This window comes from Ranitomeya imitator, chromosome 6, assembly GCF_032444005.1.
Source record: "Ranitomeya imitator isolate aRanImi1 chromosome 6, aRanImi1.pri, whole genome shotgun sequence".
Classification (NCBI taxonomy): Eukaryota; Metazoa; Chordata; class Amphibia; order Anura; family Dendrobatidae; genus Ranitomeya; species Ranitomeya imitator.
In genome coordinates, this window is record NC_091287.1 from 9,739,057 (window position 1) to 9,758,034 (window position 18,978).

General features: G+C 44.7%; 1 protein-coding gene across 1 annotated transcript in view; it reads left to right on the forward strand.

Annotated features, from left to right (window-relative positions):
* Positions 1-18,769, forward strand: part of LOC138641610 (gastrula zinc finger protein XlCGF57.1-like) — a 57,868-nt gene extending 39,099 nt beyond the window's left edge. Inside the window, exon 3 of the mRNA XM_069729126.1 lies at positions 17,087-18,769. Within this exon, the coding sequence (XP_069585227.1) occupies positions 17,087-18,174 (1,088 nt within the window). The 3' untranslated portion in view covers positions 18,175-18,769. The remainder of the gene's footprint in view (positions 1-17,086) is intronic.
* Positions 18,770-18,978: the final 209 nt, after the last annotated feature.

Below are 18,978 nucleotides of genomic sequence, written 5' to 3' on the forward strand. Positions count from 1 at the left end.
CAGTAACTATTTTTGTGGCAAATACCCCTAGGGGTGCCACATGCACATAGCTAACTGCTACGAGAATAGAAATAGTATAGTTGGGACCAAGACGTCTATCAGTACAGCTAACTCAGCAGATGTAGACCACGAGTGATTGTTCACATTTCCACAAATTTGTGTTCACATAAACAGCCACAGCAGGCATAGAAGCCACACTAAAGATATCATAGAGTGCAGTTACACGACATTAATGCATCACACTAAAAAATGCAATGTCACTTAGTCTGTACAGTCTGAGATTTGGGTGCAAAAGTCCTTGGAGATCCATGACTTGTTCAGCTTAATGAAAGTTAGACGTTCTACACTTTAAGGGGACAGCCGGCTGTGCTTATCTGACAGGACACCACCACCAGCAGCGCTGAAGACACCTTCTGAGAGAACGTTGACTGCCAGGCACGATAAAACCTCCAAGCTGTGTGTGGCGAGCTCAGACCACTCATCAGTTTTGGAAGACAAAAATGTGAAAGGGTCCAAACCCTCCCTGATGGTATTGATATGTAGTTCTAGATAATCCTGCACCATCCTCTCCATTGGTTCACCACGTGTAAGACTTGGACTCTGTTGTGCTGGTGCACGAGTTGGTCTAAAAAAAGTGTCAAAGGACTCACAGAAATTGCTTCTTCCACCACTGCTGCTGCTAATGTTTTGTCGCTGACGAATTGACGTGCCTTAGGTTGGAAGTCTAGAGCTGCAATGTGAACTGTGTGCTTCACTGCTATCTTGGGGAAGGGCTCTGTTAAGCTTGTGTAAAAGCGTGTTTCGATACTCCAGCATTCGCGGGTCCCTTTCTAGGGTGGGAATCAATTAGCAAAATTCGTTTTTTTAACATGGATCTAACAGAGTGGCAACCCAGTAGTCAGCATTATTCCTAATCATAACTATACGGGGATCATGTTAACAATGAGGCTCGTGTCCTCCGTCCCCTCCCACCAACCACGAACAACAGAGACTGGAGGATTATCCTTTTCATCTGACAGTTTTTCGCCCATCACCGCTTCCTCCTTCATTTGTTCTTCAGATCTTCCACCTTCGATAACAGTTTGTCTGTTATCACCAACCTCCCTCAATCGCAGTAATCCACCCTCCCTTGGCACCCACCGGTGTGACGACCGTCTTGATGTAAGCGACATTGTTATCCCTTCCGCATCCTCCTCTGCTTCCTCCTCTTCTTCTGTGACCACCATCTCTTCCCGCAGGCTATTCAAAGTCTGCTCCAGCATATGACCGGAATAGTGATGTGGATGGTGTCGTCAGTGTTAACCATCTTAGTAGCCATTTTGAAACTGAGGAAGGGTGCAGAGGTCCTTAATCTGTGCCCACTCTGTAAACATGATATGCGCCATGTCCATACTGCTTTGGCCCAGGCTATACGACATGACATCCTGCGTCAGGGCTCGTTGCTGCTGCCACAGTCGCTGCAACATGTGCAGAGTGGAATTCCACCGTGTCGGCACATCGCATATCAACTTGTTAACTGGCATGGACAAAGACCTCTGTATCGATGCACGTCAATGAGCAGAGGGGCTACTGGCGGAAATGAGCACACAGCTTATGTGCTTTCTGGAGCAGCTCACCCAGGCCAGGATAGTGGCTGAGAAAATGCTGTGCCACCAGGTTGAGGACGTGAGCCATGCAAGGCACGTGTGAGCTTGCCTCGCCGTAGGGCCGCCACGACGTTCGCACAGTTATCAGACACAGCCTTCCCTGGATGCAAGTTCGGCGTAGACAGCCTTTGATCAAACTCAGCCTGGAGAGCTGTCCACAACTCTTCAGCTGTATGACTGCAGTCTCCAAGGCATATCAATTTTAAGACTGCCTTATTGTGGGGAGCCCTGGCTGCACAGTACGGAGGTGGTGGATGTTCGCTCTGCACTGTTGAAACACATGTCTCGTTAAGGCAGAGGTTGAGGGCACAGATGGGGGCCCTAGATGAGAGAGAGGAGGCAGAAGCAGTGGAGGAAGTGTTAACTGTAAAGGTTTGCCTTGAAAGCCTTGGGGATCCCAAGACTTGTGGAGCAGAGCCTGTCCCCACAGTCACCCAGTGCCCAATCAGCGAGATGGCCATGCTAACTTGTCCAAGTGTCTGTGGTGAAATGCACCCTGGCAGACAGAGATTTTGACAAGGAATGGGTGATGTCTGCGACATGCTGGTGTAGTGCCGCCACAGTTTTCTTAAAGTAATAGCGACTGGGTAATTGGTACTGGGGGACTGCAACAGCCATCAGCTTTCGGAAACTGTCTATATCTACAGGCGGAAAGGCAGCATTTCTCTGGCCAACAAATTGGAGATGGTGGAGTTCAACCTCTTAGCTTTGTCATGTGTAGGAGGAAGCAATATTTTATGTGACCACAACTGCGGAACCGTGGGCTGGCTGCAGTGCTGTGAGAGTGCGGAGTATGGTGAACCGGACAAACTGCTGGACCGTGAGAGAGGTGCCAGCGGAGATGTTACTGTGAATTGAGAAACTTGTGGTGTGATTATTGTCTCAGATGAGTCAAAAACAGCAGGCATGTCTGCTTCCGTTACAGCTGAAAGTGGCCTGTCAGTGAGAGTGACTGGAGCGGATAAAGAACCCGAGGTTCTGCGGTCGAAGACCTGCGTCTCAATAGTTGGCATGGTAACAGAGGAGGTGGAAAAAGCAGCAGATGCGATTGATGGGCCACTGATGATTGAGGTCCGCTGCTCTGCTTTTGCACAATGTGATTCCCACAGTAAAGCATGTTGATTGTGTTTGTGAAGGTTTATATATGTAGTAGTCAACTTATTGCACTTTTTACCTTGACTCAGTTTTTTGTGGCAAAGTTGGCAGATTACGTGAGTTGGCTCATCCGTTGCAGTGTCAAAACAGGCCCAAGCTAGGCACCCCTTGCCACCCCTGTGAGCTGCACACCCGCGGATGTTGCTGGTCAGAGGCACAGTTGTGGCTGAGGATGCATCGCTCGTCGTGGCTGCTTCACTATGTGTCTGTGACAAACGGCGCAAAGTAACCTCCTCGTCTTCCTCCTCAGTTAACCAACTCATCTGTGTGCCTCCTGGTCACGCCAACTGGGATCTAACACCTCATCATCATAATCCTCTGTTGTCACATTCCTCACCATTGGAGTCACCCTCCTTCTCTTCTTGCCCTGACAGCACAGTACTGTCAGGGTAGGCCTCAGGTATCCAAGTCTCATCAGGATCACCTCCCTTCCCCACCATCCCGGGATTAACAACTGATGATGAGGGTCAAGATGCTGTTCGGATCGTACTTCATCCTGCCCCGGATCCAAGCTAAAAAAAAAATTGGGGGCATCGGTGCAGATTTCCTCCTCTTGACTCTGCAAAGCTTTTGAGTACTCTTCTGATGAACGTGGCATAGAATGTGTGAACAGTTCTTCAGACGCACCCATCTGTGGTTCCAAACAGTCAGTTGAACGGTTGGATAGTTGGGATGTGGGGGGAAGCAAGGGGAATTTTGTTGCCACATCTGTGGACTGTACTGGGTGTGATGTTGAGGTGGTGGAAGAGGAGGAGAGGCCACTTGAAGTTGCACTTGCCATCCACCCGAGTACATGCTCTTTCTGGGAATCATCGATAAAGCGTGCCGCTGTGAGTCTACCAAAGAAAGGTAGTGCTGTAGCCTGTCCAGTAACATAAGTTGTCATCTGTCTTTGCACAGGACGTGACATTGCTTCAGTAGCACTTTCACAAATATTACCACCTACCCCACGTACACCTTGAACACCAAGCCTAATTCTGCTTCTACCACAGCCTCGCTTTTTCCCAGTCATGTTGCACAGATAGTGTGGTAGGAGCACAGTATTGGCAACAAAAAAATTAGATTTTAAACTCTGCATCACCTCTGCATACAGCTGAATTTCAGTGACAGTAAATTCAAAGTTGAAATATGGCATGCTGTATTGTGTTAGCCACAGAAAAAGAAATGTTTGAGTGTGGTTTAGGCCTGTATGACAAAGAAGTAATGCTACAAACAATTTTAAAGTCAGGTCCCTTACTGTATGACGTTAATAACAGAAGCATTTTTGTGGCCTATGGATTAGGCCTCTATAACACATTAGATGCTAAAAACTATTTTAAAGTCAAGTCCTCTACTGTATGATACTAGGAACAGAAAAATTTTTTATGGCCTCCGAATCAGGTCTCTACAGCTTAATTTCAACCCACCTAAAAGTGTGATACGTCGGGTTTTCTAACTTTTTGCAACTGAAAAATTATAATTTTTTTTAATGTGCCTTAGGTCTGCAGACAAGTTCATATCACCGCCACAAAATGACAACGTGGGATACAGCAGGCTGTTTCACATTTAGCAACAGAAAAAAATATAACTTTTTTTAATGTGCCTTAGGTCTGCAGATAGTTTTATGTCTCCACAACACTAAATGACAAGGTGGGATGCAGCAGGCTGTTTAACCCCTTTCTGCCATCCAACGTACTATCCCATCCATGTAACCTGGGACTTAATTTCCATGGACAGGATAGTACGTCATCACCGATCAGCCGCGCTTGCGGGGGATTGTGGCCGGGTGTCAGGTGATTATCACAGCTGACACCCGGTACTATGTGCCAAGAGCGGTCATGGAACTTTAACCCCCGGAACACTTGCGATCAAACAAGATTGCAGCATTCCGGTGGCATAAGGAAGCATCGCGCAGGGATGGGGCTCCCTGCGTGCTTCCCTGAGACCCTCAGAACAACGCGATGTGATTGCGTTGTTCCAAGGGTCTTATCCGTTCTCCTTGCAGGCCCCCGGATCCAAGATGGCCGCGGGGTCCTTATGGGTCCTGCAGGGAGGTGGCTTCTCAGTTCCTGCGGAGAGCAGGCGCTGAGAAGCCTCCTGCACTGCCTGTCAGATCGCTGATCTGACACAGTTCTCTGCAAAGTGTCAGATCAGCGATTTGACTTTTTACAGTGATGTCCCCCCTGGGACAATGTAAAAAAGTTAAAAAAAATAAAATTAACATGTAAAAATATTAATAATAATAATAATAAAAAAAAGCAATAAAAGTACACATATTTAGTATCGCCGCATCCGGAATGGCCAGACGTCTAAAACTGTCCCACTGCTTAACCCCTTCAGTGAACACCGTAAAAAAAAATAAAAAAAAAGTAGGCAAAAAACAATGCTTTAACTTCATACCGCCAAACAAAAAGTGGAATAACACGCGTTCAAAAAGACAGATATAAATAAACATGGTACCGATGAAATAGTCATCTTCTCCCGCAAAAAACGAGTTGCCATACAGCGTCATCACCAAAAAAATAAAAAAGTTATAGCTAGTGATGAGCGAGTGTACTCGTTGCACGCTCGGGTGACCTCCGAGTATTTATGACTGCTCGGAGATTTAGTTTTTGTTGACTCAGCTGCTTGATTTATCTGGTAGCCAGCCTAAGTACATCTGGGGATTCCCTAGCAACCAGGCAACCCCTACATGTAATCAGCCTGGCTAGTAGCTGTAAATCATTCAGCTACCGCGATGAAAACTAAATCTCCGAGCAGTCATAAATACTTGGAGGTCACCCGAGCGTGCTCGGGAAATCTCGAGCAATGGGTATACTCGCTCATCACTAGGCAGTTACTTAGACAGTTAACTGGTTCATGCAGCTTTACATGAACACCCGAGCCTTACACTATAGCCGGTCCGAATAACTAAAGCAATTGTTACCATCCACCTCTCGTGTCTCCCCTTTTCCCCATAGTTTGTAAGCTTGCGAGCAGGGCCCTCACTCCTCCTGGTATCTGTTTTGAACTGTATTTCTGTTATGCTGTAATGTCTATTGTCTGTACAAGTCCCCTCTATAATTTGTAAAGCGCTGCGGAATATGTTGGCGCTATAAAAATAAAAATTATTATTATTATCACTAGTTATAGCCCTCAGAATAAAGCGATGCAAAAATAATTTATTTTTTATATAAAATAGTTTTTATTGTATAAAAGCGCCAAAACATAAAAAAAGATATAAATGAGGTATCGCTATACAGGTCCTTCTCAAAAAATTTGCATATAGTGTTAAATTTCATTATTTACCATAATGTAATGATTACAATTAAACTTTCATATATTATAGATTCATTATCCACCAACTGAAATTTGTCAGGTCTTTTATTGTTTTAATACTGATGATTTTGGCATACAACTCCTGATAACCCAAAAAACCTGTCTCAATAAATTAGCATATTTCACCCATCCAATCAAATAAAAGTCTTTTTTAATAACAAACAAAAAAACCATCAAATAATAATGTTCAGTTATGCACTCAATACTTGGTCGGGAATCCTTTGGCAGAAATGACTGCTTCAATGCGGCGTGGCATGGAGGCAATCAGCCTGTGACACTGCTGAGATGTTATGGAGGCCCAGGATGCTTCAATAGCGGCCTTAAGCTCATCCAGAGTGTTGGGTCTTGCGTCTCTCAACTTTCTCTTCACAATATCCCACAGATTCTCTATGGGGTTCAGGTCAGGAGAGTTGGCAGGCCAATTGAGCACAGTAATACCATGGTCAGTAAACCATTTACCAGTGGTTTTGGCACTGTGAGCAGGTGCCAGGTCGTGCTGAAAAAATGAAATCTTCATCACCGTAAAGCATTGACCCTGCCCTTGATGAAACACAGTGGACCAACACCAGCAGCTGACATGGCACCCCACACCATCACTGACTGTGGGTACTTGACACTGGACTTCAGGCATTTTGGCATTTCCTTCTCCCCAGTCTTCCTCCAGACTCTGGCACCTTGATTTCCAAATGACATGCAAAATTTGCTTTCATCAGAAAAAAGTACTTGGGACCACTTAGCAACAGTCCAGTGCTGCTTCTCTGTAGCCCAGGTCAGGCGCCTCTGCCGCTGTTTATGGTTCAAAAGTGGCTTTACCTGGGGAATGCGGCACCTGTAGCCCATTTCCTGCACACGCCTGTGCACGGTGGCTCTGGATGTTTCCACACCAGACTCAGTCCACTGCTTCCTCAGGTTCCCCAAGGTCTGGAATCGGTCCTTCTCCACAATCTTCCTCAGGGTCCGGTCTCCTCTTCTCGTTGTTCAGCGTTTTCTGCCACATTGTTTCCTTCCAACAGACTTACCATTGAGGTGCCTTGATACAGCACTCTGGGAACAGCCTATTTGTTGAGAAATTTCTTTCTGGGTCTTACCCTCTTGCTTGAGGGTGTCAATGATGGCCTTCTTGACATCTGTCAGGTCGCTAGTCTTACCCATGATGGGGGTTTTGAGTAATGAACCAGGCAGGGAGTTTATAAAAGCCTCAGGTATCTTTTGCATGTGTTTAGAGTTAATTAGTTGATTCAGAAGATTAGGGTAATAGGTCGTTTAGAGAACCTTTTCTTGATATGCTAATTTATTGAGACAGGTTTTTTGGGTTATCAGGAGTTGTATGCCAAAATCATCAGTATTAAAACAATAAAAGACCTGACAAATTTCAGTTGGTGGATAATGAATCTATAATATATGAAAGTTTAATTGTAATCATTACATTATGGTAAATAATGAAATTTAACACTATATGCTAATTTTTTGAGAAGGACCTGTAATCGTACTGACCCGAAGAATAAAACTGCTTTATCAATTTTACCAAACGCGGAACGGTATAAACGCCCCCTAAAAAAAGAAATTCATAAATTGCTGTTTTCTGTTCATTCTGCCTTCCAAAAATCATAATAAAAAGCGATCAAAAAATGTCATGTGCCCGAAAATGTTACCAATAAAAACGACAACTCGTCCCGCAAAAAAACAAAACCTCCCATGACTCTGTGGGTCAAAATATGGACAAATTATAGCTCTCAAAATGTGATGCAAAAACTATTTTTTGCAATAAAAAGCATCTATTAGTGTGACAGCTGCCAAACAAAACCCGCCATAAATAGTAAATCAAACCCCCCTTTATCACCCCCTTAGTTATAGGGAAAAATAATAAAATAAAAATCAATGTATGTATTTCCATTTTCCCGTTAGGGTTAGGGTGGGGCTAAAGATGGGGTTAGGGTTTGGATTACATCTACGGTTGGGGTTAGGGGTGTCAGGGGATAGGGGTGTGGTTAGGGTTATGGTAGGGATTAGGGGTGTGTTGGCGTTAGGGGTGTGTTGGGGTTAGGGGTGTGGTTTGGGTTGGGATTAGAATTGGGTGTGGTTAGGGTTGAGATTTGGGTTAGGGGTGTGTTCTAGTTAAGGTTGGCGTTAGAATTGGGGGGTTTCCACTGTTTAGGCACATCAGGGGCTCTCCAAACATGACGTGGCGTCCGATCTCAATTCCAGCCAATTCTGCATTGAAAAAGTCAAACGGTGGTCCTTCCCTCCCGAGCTCTGCCGTGCGCCCAAACGGTGGTTCTCCCCCTCATAGGGGATATGGGATCACCTTACTTTGGACAAATTGTACAACAACTTTTGGGGTTCAATTTCTCCTGTTACTCTTGGGAAAATAAAAATTTAGGGGCTTAAAAATCATTTTTGTGGGAAAAAATGATTTATTTTCACGGCTCTGAGTTATAAACTTTAGTGAAACACTTGGGGGTTCAAAGTTCTCACAACACATCTAGATAAGTTCCTTGGGGGGGGGGGTTTAGATTGCAAAATGGGGTCACTTGTGGGGGTTTCTACTGTTAAGGCATGTCAGGGGCTCTGCAAACGCAACGTGACGCCTGCAGACCATTTCATCAAAGTCTGCATTCCAAAACATCACTACTTCCCTTCCAAGCTCTGCCATGCGCCCAAACAGTAGTCTTCTCCCACATATGGGGTATCGGCGTACTCTGGACAAACTGGACAACAACTATTGGGGTCCAATTTCTCCTGTTACCCTTGGGAAAGTAAAAAATTGGGGGCAAAAAGATCATTTTTGTGAAAAAATGATTTTTTATTTTTACGGCTGTCCATTATAAACTTATGTGAAGCACTTGGGAGTTCAAAGTGCTCACCACACATCTAGATATGTTCCTTAGGGGGTCTAGTTTCCAAAATGATGTTCCTTGTGGGGGATTTCCACTGTTTAGGCACATCAGGGGCTCTGCAAACGCGACATGGCTTCCTATCTCAATTCCAGCCAATTTTGCATTGAAAAGTCAAACGGCGCTCCTTCCCTTCCGAGCCCTGTCATGCGCCCAAACAGTGGTTTACCCCCACACATATGGGGTATCGGCGTACTCAAGACAAATTGCACAACTACTTTTGGGGTCCATTATTTCCTGTTACCTTTGGTAAAATAAAACAAATTGAATCTGAATTAACTTTTTGCAGAAAAAAGTTAAATGTTCATTTTTTTTTCTTTTAACATTCCAAAAATTCCTGTGAAGCACCTGAAGGGTTAATAAACTTGAATGTGGTTTTGAGCACCTTCAGGGGTGCAGTTTTTAGAATGGTGTCACACTTGGGTATTTTCTATCATATAGACCCCTCAAAGTGACTTCAAATGTGATGTGGTCCCTAAAAAAAAAATGGTGTTGTAAAAATGAGAAATCGCTGGTCAACTTTTAACCCTTATAACTCCCTAATAGGGTTGAGTGAAATGGATGGGACATTTTCATAAATCGCCAACTTTTGGCAAAGTCGGGTTTCGTGAAACCCGACCCGATCCCACTGTGGGATCAGCCATGAGGTCGGCAATCTTCGCGCCAAAGTTGCGTTTCGTATGACGCTTTAAGCGCCATTTCTCAGCCAATGAAGGTGCACGCAGAGTGTGGGCAGCGTGATGACATAGGTCTCGGGCCCCACCATCTTAGAGAAGGGCATGGCAGTGATTGGCTTGCTTTCTGCGGCGTCACAGGGGCTATAAAGGGGCCTGCATGCCGACCGCCATCTTCTGCCGATCTGAGCATAGGGAGAGGTTGCTGCAGCTTCGTCAGAAGCAGGGATATACCTAGGGAGGGAATATTAACCCCCAAACTGCTTGTGCTGTAGCGATTTCCACTGTCCACCACCATCTTTTCTTTGCAGGGACAGTGTTTTTTTTTTGGGGGTGCATCAGCTCTGTAGCTTATTAGGCTGCATTCTAAAGCTTCCTGATAGCTGCATTGCTGTGTGTCCGCCGCTGTGCAAACCAACTGCTTTTTTCAAAGCAAATATCCTGTTGCTTCTTTCTGCACAGTTTTGTTGTTTCTTTGTCCACACTGTTTTGTGTGCACTGTGCAGCAGTCCTTTTTATTGCTGCCATACTTGTCCTTTGATCATTGTAGGGAGATTGAAATTCTACTTCAGCCCTTGTATTTTTTGATATATCTGGCAGCCACGTTCTGCCTTGTACATTGTGTGTTGTCATAAAAAAAAAGGTGCTTTAAATTGCCACTAAGTGGATTAACGTGAGTTCTGTTTGGCGTATATCTGCCACCCACGTTCTGCCTTGTACATTGTGTGTAGTTTAAAACACAGGGCCTTTTTTTCCCTGCAGCCTCCCCCCCCCCCCCAAAAAAAAAAAAGGGAGCTTTAAATTACCACTAAGTGGATTAACGTGAGTTCTGTTTGGCGTATATCTGCCACCCACGTTCTGCTTTGTACATTGTGTGTAGTTTAACACACAGGGCCTGTTTTTTCCTGCAGTCTCCCACAAAAAACAAAAACAAAGGGGGCTTAAAATCGCCACTAAGTGGATTAACGTGAGTTCTGTTTGGCGTATATCTGCCACCCACGTTCTGCTTTGTACATTGTGTGTAGTTTAACACACAGGGCCTGTTTTTTTCCTGCAGTCTGCCACCTCCCCCCAAAAAAGGGTGCTTTAAATTGCCACTAAGTGGATTAACGTGAGTTCTGTTTGGCGTATATCTGCCAGCCACGTTCTGCCTTGTCCATTGTGTGGTGTAATACACAGGGCCTGTTTTTTCCTGCAGTCTCCACCCAACAAAAATAAAAGGGAGCTTTAAATAGCCACTAAGTGGATCTACGTGAGTTCTGTTTGGCGTATATCTGCCAGCCACGTTCTGCCTTGTACATTGTGTTGTGTAATACACAGGGCCTGTTTTTTCCTGCTGTCTTCCCGCCAAAAAAGGGAGATATAAATTCTCCAATAGTTAATATGCACTGAAGATTGGTGAGTGCTGCCGCTTTTCTTTCTTGGTCTGAGTTAATATACACCTTCTACCTTGTTTAACAGTAGCATATAACGGTTGTTATTTTGGTAACATTTCAGCAAAAATGAGGAAGTCTGGTGGAAGAGGCCGTAGGCGGTCGTTGCCAACTGGTAATGATAATGGGGGTGGTAGTGGAGCATCTGGTGGTACTGGGAAAAGCAAGATAGCACGAAGGGCTCGAGGTGTAGAGGCAGCGTCGTTGTTTGGCTACACAAGGCCTCATAGGCTCTCTTATCTGGGAGTAGGAAAACCGCTTTTAAAGCCGGAGCAACAGGAACAAGTTTTGGCTTTCCTTGCTGACTCAGCCTCCAGCTCTTTCACCTCCTCTTCAGAAGCTTCGAAATCTAAAACCAGCGAGTCGTCAGTGGATGTTCCATGTCCGGAAAAAGTTGCTTCCTTGTGTCCTTCACCCAAAACAAAAGTGAAGGATGCGGCATGCAACACTACATCATACTCCATGGAGCTCTTTACACATACCATGCCTGGGTTAGAGAGGGAAATTGTTAAAAGCCCATTACAGGAAGAATTGGACATGGAGTGCACAGATGCACAGCCACAGCTTGATAATTATGCTGTTCCATTGACTCAGATCATAACTTTGCCCTCGCAGTGTACTGAGCCCAAATCTGACCCTGATGAGACTATGGTGCCCAGTCCCGAACGCTATAGCACCTTACACGGTGACACAGAGGAAGGTGCACATGACATTGAAGAGGAGATGATAGATGACCCAGTTGTTGACCCTGATTGGCAGCCATTGGGGGAAGAGGGTGCCGCAGCATGTAGCTCAGAAGTGTAGGAGGATGATCTGCAGCAGCCATCTACATCGCAAAAGTTGTCATCTGGCAGGCCCGCATCAGGCCCAAAACGTGTGTCAAAAACCACAACACTTCTTTGCGAGAAAAGCCATCCGAGCACTCCACCATCATGTCAGAGACTGCATTGTCCATGCACTGAGGCAATCGGTCAGTAGAAAGGCGCACCTCACAACAGATGCATGGACCAGTAGGCATGGCCAGGGACGTTACGTGTCCATTACCGCACACCGGGTTAATTTGGTGGATGCAGGGTCCACAGGGGACCACCATACTGGCACAGTTCTGCCTAGCCCACGGTCTAGGAAACAGTTTGCTATAGGCGTTTTCTCCTCCTCCAGAAGCAAAAGCGCATCCACAGAGCGCAGTCGCACGACCACTCCATCCGCAGCTGTCAGTCTTGCACCCGTGGTGTCCCATTATGGAACAGCTATTGGGAAGCGTCAACAGGCTGTGTTGGAAATGAAGTGTTTGGGCGACAACAGACACACCGCGGAAGTACTGGCCGAGTACTTGCAGCAAGAAACTCAGTTATGGCTGTGCAGTGTACATCTTGAGGCAGGCAAGGTAGTCAGTGATAACGGAAGGAATTTTATGGCTGCCATAGCCCTTTCAGAACTGAAACATATACCTTGCCTGGCTCACACTTTGAACCTGGTGGTGCAGTGCTTCCTCAAGAATTACCCAGATTTACCAGCCCTGCTCCTGAAGGTGCGCAGACTTTGCTCGCACATCCGCCGTCACCCGTACATTCCAGCCGTATGCTTAACCATCAGTGATTGCTGAATCTTCCCCAGCACCGCCTAATCATCGACGTTGCAACAAGGTGGAACTCCAAACTGCACATGCTTCAGAGACTGTGCGAACAGAGGCGTGCTGTTATGTATTTGTGGGAGGATACACATACACGGGCAGGTAGTTGGATGGCAGACATGGAGTTGTCTGGTGTGCAGTGGTCGAAGCTCCAAGATATTGGCTACCAAACAAGCAACTCTTGTAGACCGTTTGGTTCTGGCATTCCCAGCACACAGCGACGCTGATGGTTCTCACACGAGCTATAGGGGGCAACATGGCAGAGGTGTTAGAGGTGCACAAAGCCGAAGTGGCGTTGGACAGAGGGGATTTATGACCAGGTTGTGGAGTGATTTCTCAATGACCGGAGACACGACATGTACTGCTGCATCGATGCAAAGTGACAGGAGACAGCATTTGTCCAGTATGGCTACCAACTATTTTTCTGCCATTATTGATGTTCTCCCTCACAGGTCATTCCCCTTTGATTACTGGGCATCTAAACTAGACACCTGGCCTGAATTGGCAGAATATGCATTACAGGAGCTTGCTTGCCCAGCTGCTAGTGTGCTATCAGAAAGAGTCTTCAGTGCTGCTGGTTCAATACTGACCGAAAAAAAGGACACGTCTGGCTCCCCGATATGTTGATGATCTAACCTTCATTAAAATGAACCAAGCATGGAATTATTTTGCCCCACCTTCACCTGCAGACACGTAGCTTGCCTGAATAATTGCTTGTATTTGGCCTCCTCTTACTGACTGCTCCAATTCCGCCATTTGCAGGTGCCGAATGTCCACCATAGGCCATTTTTATACCTCCCTAAATGGGCTGACTCCCCCACAGGTCCGTGGTCACAACTTGGCGCAAGCACCCGTGCGAGTGCCGTTTGCCTGGACAGGTGGGTGCGCCCACTCTTGGGGGACGGCACTGGCACATGGTCCCTCATAGTACAATGAAGTGTCTCTGACGGTGGTGGTGCACAACCAACGCCAGACACACCGTCGTAATATGAGGGGCCCTGTGCCAGTACCGCCGCCCACGAGAGAGTGTTCCCCCCAGCTCGAACTGTGCTCTACCACTTGCAAAACTTACCTGCCCCACCACTGTGTAGTCTGTGCTGTTAAATCCTTAAATGGCACTGCCATTACAAATTTGTTGCAATGATAGATGATAGTTAAATATACAGGGGCCCTTTCTTCCTTTTTGAACCCTTAATGCTTTGCGCCAACTACCACTGTCTGCAACTCTGCAGAGGAGCCCACCCCTGTACCTCGCTATGCCACCAGTTTATTTATGACCAATTCATTGGCTGACATTTAGCCATCTTTTGTATTTTGGCCTACTAACTGTGTCAGCCACTTATAACAGTTGTCCTCCGCTGAACAAAGCTATGCCACCTGTGTACTCCTGTTACCAATTGTGAACTGCATTTAGCCACCTTTTTTTATTCTAGGCCACTGTCTGTCTGTCTGTGCCACACATTGCACCTCTTCCCTCCCCCCCCCCCCCCCTCCTGAAACACGCTAGGCCGCCTGGTTAGTCCTGGTTGCAGTTTAGAGCTGCATTCTGCCACCTTTTTTAATTTTAGGCCTCTGTCTGTCTGTCTGCGCCACACATTACAACTCTCCCCTTCTGAAACAAGCTAGGCCGCCTGGTTAGTTCTGCTAGTTGTTTTGAACTGCATTTTGCCACATTTTTTAATTTTAGGCCTCTGTCTGCCTGTCTGTCCGTGCCACACATTACAACTGTCCTCCGCTTTACAAAGCTATGCCACCTGTGTACTACTCAAACAAATTTTGAACAGACATTAGCCTACTTTTTTTATTTTAAGCCTCTGTCTGCCTGTCTCCGTGCCACACATTACAACTGTCCTCCGCTTTACAAAGCTATGCCGCCTGTGTACTCCACTTACCTATTTTGAACTGTTTTGAACTATTTACATTGTGAGCCCCAACGGGGACAGCGATGATAATGTGTGCAACCTGTAAAGCGCTGCGGAATATGTTAGCGCTACATAAAAATAAAGATTATTAAGATTATTATAACTGCATTTTGCCTACTTACTCATTAAGGCCTACTAGCTGTGTCTGCCTCCCATTACTGTTGTCCTCCACTAAACAAAGCTGAGCCTCAATTTTCATTGCAAAATTTGCCAAATTTCCGTTTTTTCACAAATAAACGCAAGTCATGTCAAAGAACTTTGTCCACTGTCATGAAGTACAATATGTCACGAGAAAACAGTGTCAGAATCGGCGGGATCCATGCAAGCGTTCCAGAGTTATAACCTCATAAAGGGACAGTGGTCAGAACTGTAAAAATTGGCCCGGTCATTAACATGCAAACCACCCTTGGGGGTTAAGGGGTTAATATTTTTTTCGCTAGATACATGTGAATAAGAAGGCTATACTTCTGCATGAATCACTATAGAAGCAGTGCACAAAACGTGCCCTGCTGGCTTTCTTTGTGGAGCTCAGTAATGTCCAAAAAAGAAAAAAAAAAGCTAGAAGGTAAATTTAGTAGCCACACTGGATAGTAGCTCGCTACACTATCTGATATACATACAACCACCTATCTAACTAGCTAACATGCGGGACACAGCCGGCTTTTCCACATTTAGCTAGTGAAATTATATTATTTAGGCTGTGTTCACACGTTGCGTTTTTTTCGCGTTTTTTTCACGGTTTTTCCCGATAAAAACCGCAAAAAAACCGCATACAATAAGCATCCCATCATTTAGAATGAATTCCGGATGTTTTGTGCACATGATGCGTTTTTTTCCGCAAAAAAAAAACGCATACCGCACAAAATCCGGACATGCTCTATCTTTTTGCGTTTTTTTTGCGGATTTCCCACTCCAAAATGCATTGGGAAGTGTCCGGAAAAAACCGCGGCAAAAACGCGTCAAAACCGCGGCAAAAACGCATGCGGTTTTCTTGCGGATTTCATGCAGAAAATGTCCGGAATTCTCAGGAATTTTCTGCATGAATTCCTGAACGTGTGCACATAGCCTTAGAATTCTATACTCGTGCATGCAGCACTATAGAAGCAGTGCACAACACACTTGTAGGACATGTGCCTGCTGGCTTTGTGAACCTCAGTAATGCCACACAAAAAAAATTCCAGAAGGTAAATTTTACAGCCACACTGGACACTCTCTAGCTGCACTATCTGACCGATATACAGCCGCCTAACTAACTAGCTAAAATCTTGCTGTTAACTTTGGCAGTGTCAGGAGCAGCCTCTCTGCGCTGTATCAGTGTCAAAATGGCGCTAAAACAAGATGTCCGCTATTTATATGGTGAGGGACATGTGATTTCAGCAGCCAATAACACAAGCCGTAGTGTCAGGATATTGTGGGTGTTTCCTGCGTCCTGATTGGCTAGCAGTAATGTGCACACGTAAAGTTAGGCAAAAAATAACTGTTGTGCTTCCAAGAAGGCGGCGCCTCTGAGCTCTGCAACCCCCTCCCCTCATCAAATATTGCCAGACGCTCATCATACACCACCATTATTGCTGCTAAAGTGCTGAAAATACTTTTGTGGCAACGCAAATATTTTCCCGCACTTTTACCTAATGTTACTGATCTTTACCTATTTTTTATAAAATTTTGCTCGTGTTTCCGTTCACGAATCCGAATGTGCCATATTCCTGCCGAATTTATGTTTGGCGATCGATTTCCTAACAAATTCGCTCATCACTAGATATAACCACAGTGCAAGGAGGAGCGCACTGGTGCAGATTTATGTCTCCCGACTGTAAGAAGCTTCACGCCTTTGTAGAGGTGACTATATGGAGAAAGATGTCCCCTCAGCATGGACTAGAGTAGATTCTGAGAGTAGTAGTGCTACCCACCGCTCCCTGGACTAGACAGGGCAGAACTAGGTTGTACCTCCTTACAGGAAGTGTCCGCACTGAGCGCAGAGGCGTCTCCCACTGTTTCTGTGGCATCTTCTGGGGGGAGACTGAATATATAACGTTCATATAGACATCAGCCAGTAGATGGCAGCAAAGTGTACAATTCACATTAATCAGTCCGCAGTGTGCGCACATACACTGCATTATACATCTCCTGACTCACAGCGCCCACAATAATTCTGGCACAATGGAGCAGATCTACTGCTATACGGCAACCATTTCACTCAGCAGTAGTACAACGAGTAGCAGAATTACACACTGCACAATAATGAACATTAGTAGAATTGATTGTTTATTCTGTCTTCACCCCCAAGTAAATGACACTTTTGTCAGTTCATAATAGTTCTGCTCCTTATTTTGCAATTTGCATGGGATTTTTTTTCAAACTTATTATATTAAGATATGTTTAATTTTTAAGGTTATAGTATTCAAAAATAACATTCAATTTATTCTTGGCAGATGACTGTACCGGGAGCTCCGAGGAACATCGGATATCTTTAGAATTTAAAGCAGAGAATTGTAATATCACACAAGATGCATGTAAACAGCATGCTGATATCTCTGATATTTCTCCAGCCTTTCACAGCAGAGACCGATCATCTGATGATTTTAATGATGAAATATCTCCTACTCCATCACAGATTGTTAAACAAAATAAAAGTCACAGAAGAAATGCTGAAGATAAAAACCCTCCTACAAGGAAGAAGCCATATTCATATTCATGTTCAGAATGTGGGAAATGTTTTCCATTTAAATCAAATGTTCTTATGCATGAGAGAATTCACACAGGAGAGAAGCCATATTCATGTTCAGAATGTGGGAAATGTTTTGCTCAGAAATCAAGTCTTCTTATGCATGAAAGAATTCACACAGGAGAGAAGCCATATTCATGTTCAGAATGTGGGAGATGTTTTACAAATAAATCACATCTTCTTATGCATGAGATAATTCACACAGGAGAGAAGCCATATTCATGTTCAGAATGTGGGAAATGTTTTCCAAATAAATTATATCTTCTTCTGCATGTGAAAATTCACACAGGAGAGAACCCATTTTCATGTTCAGAATGTGGGAAATGTTTTGCACTTAAATCACGGCTTAAATGTCATGAGAAAATTCATACAGGAGAGAAGCCATATTCATGTTCAGAATGTGGGAAATGTTTTGCACAGAAATCACATCTTAGTAATCATGAGAAAATTCACACAGGAGAGAAGCCATATTCATGTTCAGAATGTGGGAAATGTTTTACACGTAAATCACTGCTTCAATGTCATGAGAAAATTCATATAGGAGAGAATTCATGTTCAGAATGTGGGAAATGCTTTACAAGTAAACAAAGTCTTATGGAACATGAGACAGTTCACACAGGAGAGAGTCCATATTCATGTTCAGAATGTGGGAAATGTTTTTCAAAGAAATCAAATCTTAGTCGTCACAAGAGAATCCATACAGGAGAGAAGCCATATTCATGTTTAGAATGTAATAAATGTTTTAATCAGAGATCATCTCTTAACTCGCATATGAAAATTCACACAGAGAAGTAGCCATTTTATAGTCACGTTATAACACACAAACATGACGTCTTGAGATCTTTGGCTTTTATGCTTCTATTACCTTCCTTCCTGCTCCTGCTCTTCAACCCTTTGACGACAAGCTGCTCATCATAGTTACACAAGCGGTGGTCACTATGATAACATATAATATGAGGAACGTGCCTATATTTTCATTATTCTGTTTTCCTCTTGTAGTTTGAATATCTCTTTGGTCGCGGCTCCACACTGGCAGTAATCTACCACAAGCAAGAGGGTGATGGCTCCTCATGTACAGAAGTCCCGTCCATCCCATGTAACCCTCCAGGCAGCAGATACATTACTCACATTTTACTTTCTCACAATTGATAATTGTTCTTCTTGTGAAATCTCGTTCATGTTACTTAGAACTTACAATTTGTGTTTGCTTTTCTGTGTTCTGCTCTTCTGCCTTCAACATTATTGATTATGTGCACATTAGATAGGATTCTCTTCCTGACGCCCTTTTTTCCTATTTATTACTCTTTGTGGCTCGGGGAAGATACAAATACGATATATATTGAATCTTGTAGCCACTTACTGCCAATAAAGGAAGCTTTGCTGTCTCACAGTGGTTTGGATAGTCCTTATCAGACGCACCCACATCCTGGACTTTCTGTTGGAGTTAATGGTATGACCGGAATAGGATGTCCCTTCTAGTTGGTGAAGCTCATGTCCTTGGGATGTTCCCTTGGATCCGGCCCCTACATGCCATGTATAACATTGTGTGGGTTGTCGATGTGCCACAGAGCGGGCTGTCAGCGTCTGGATCATGGGAGG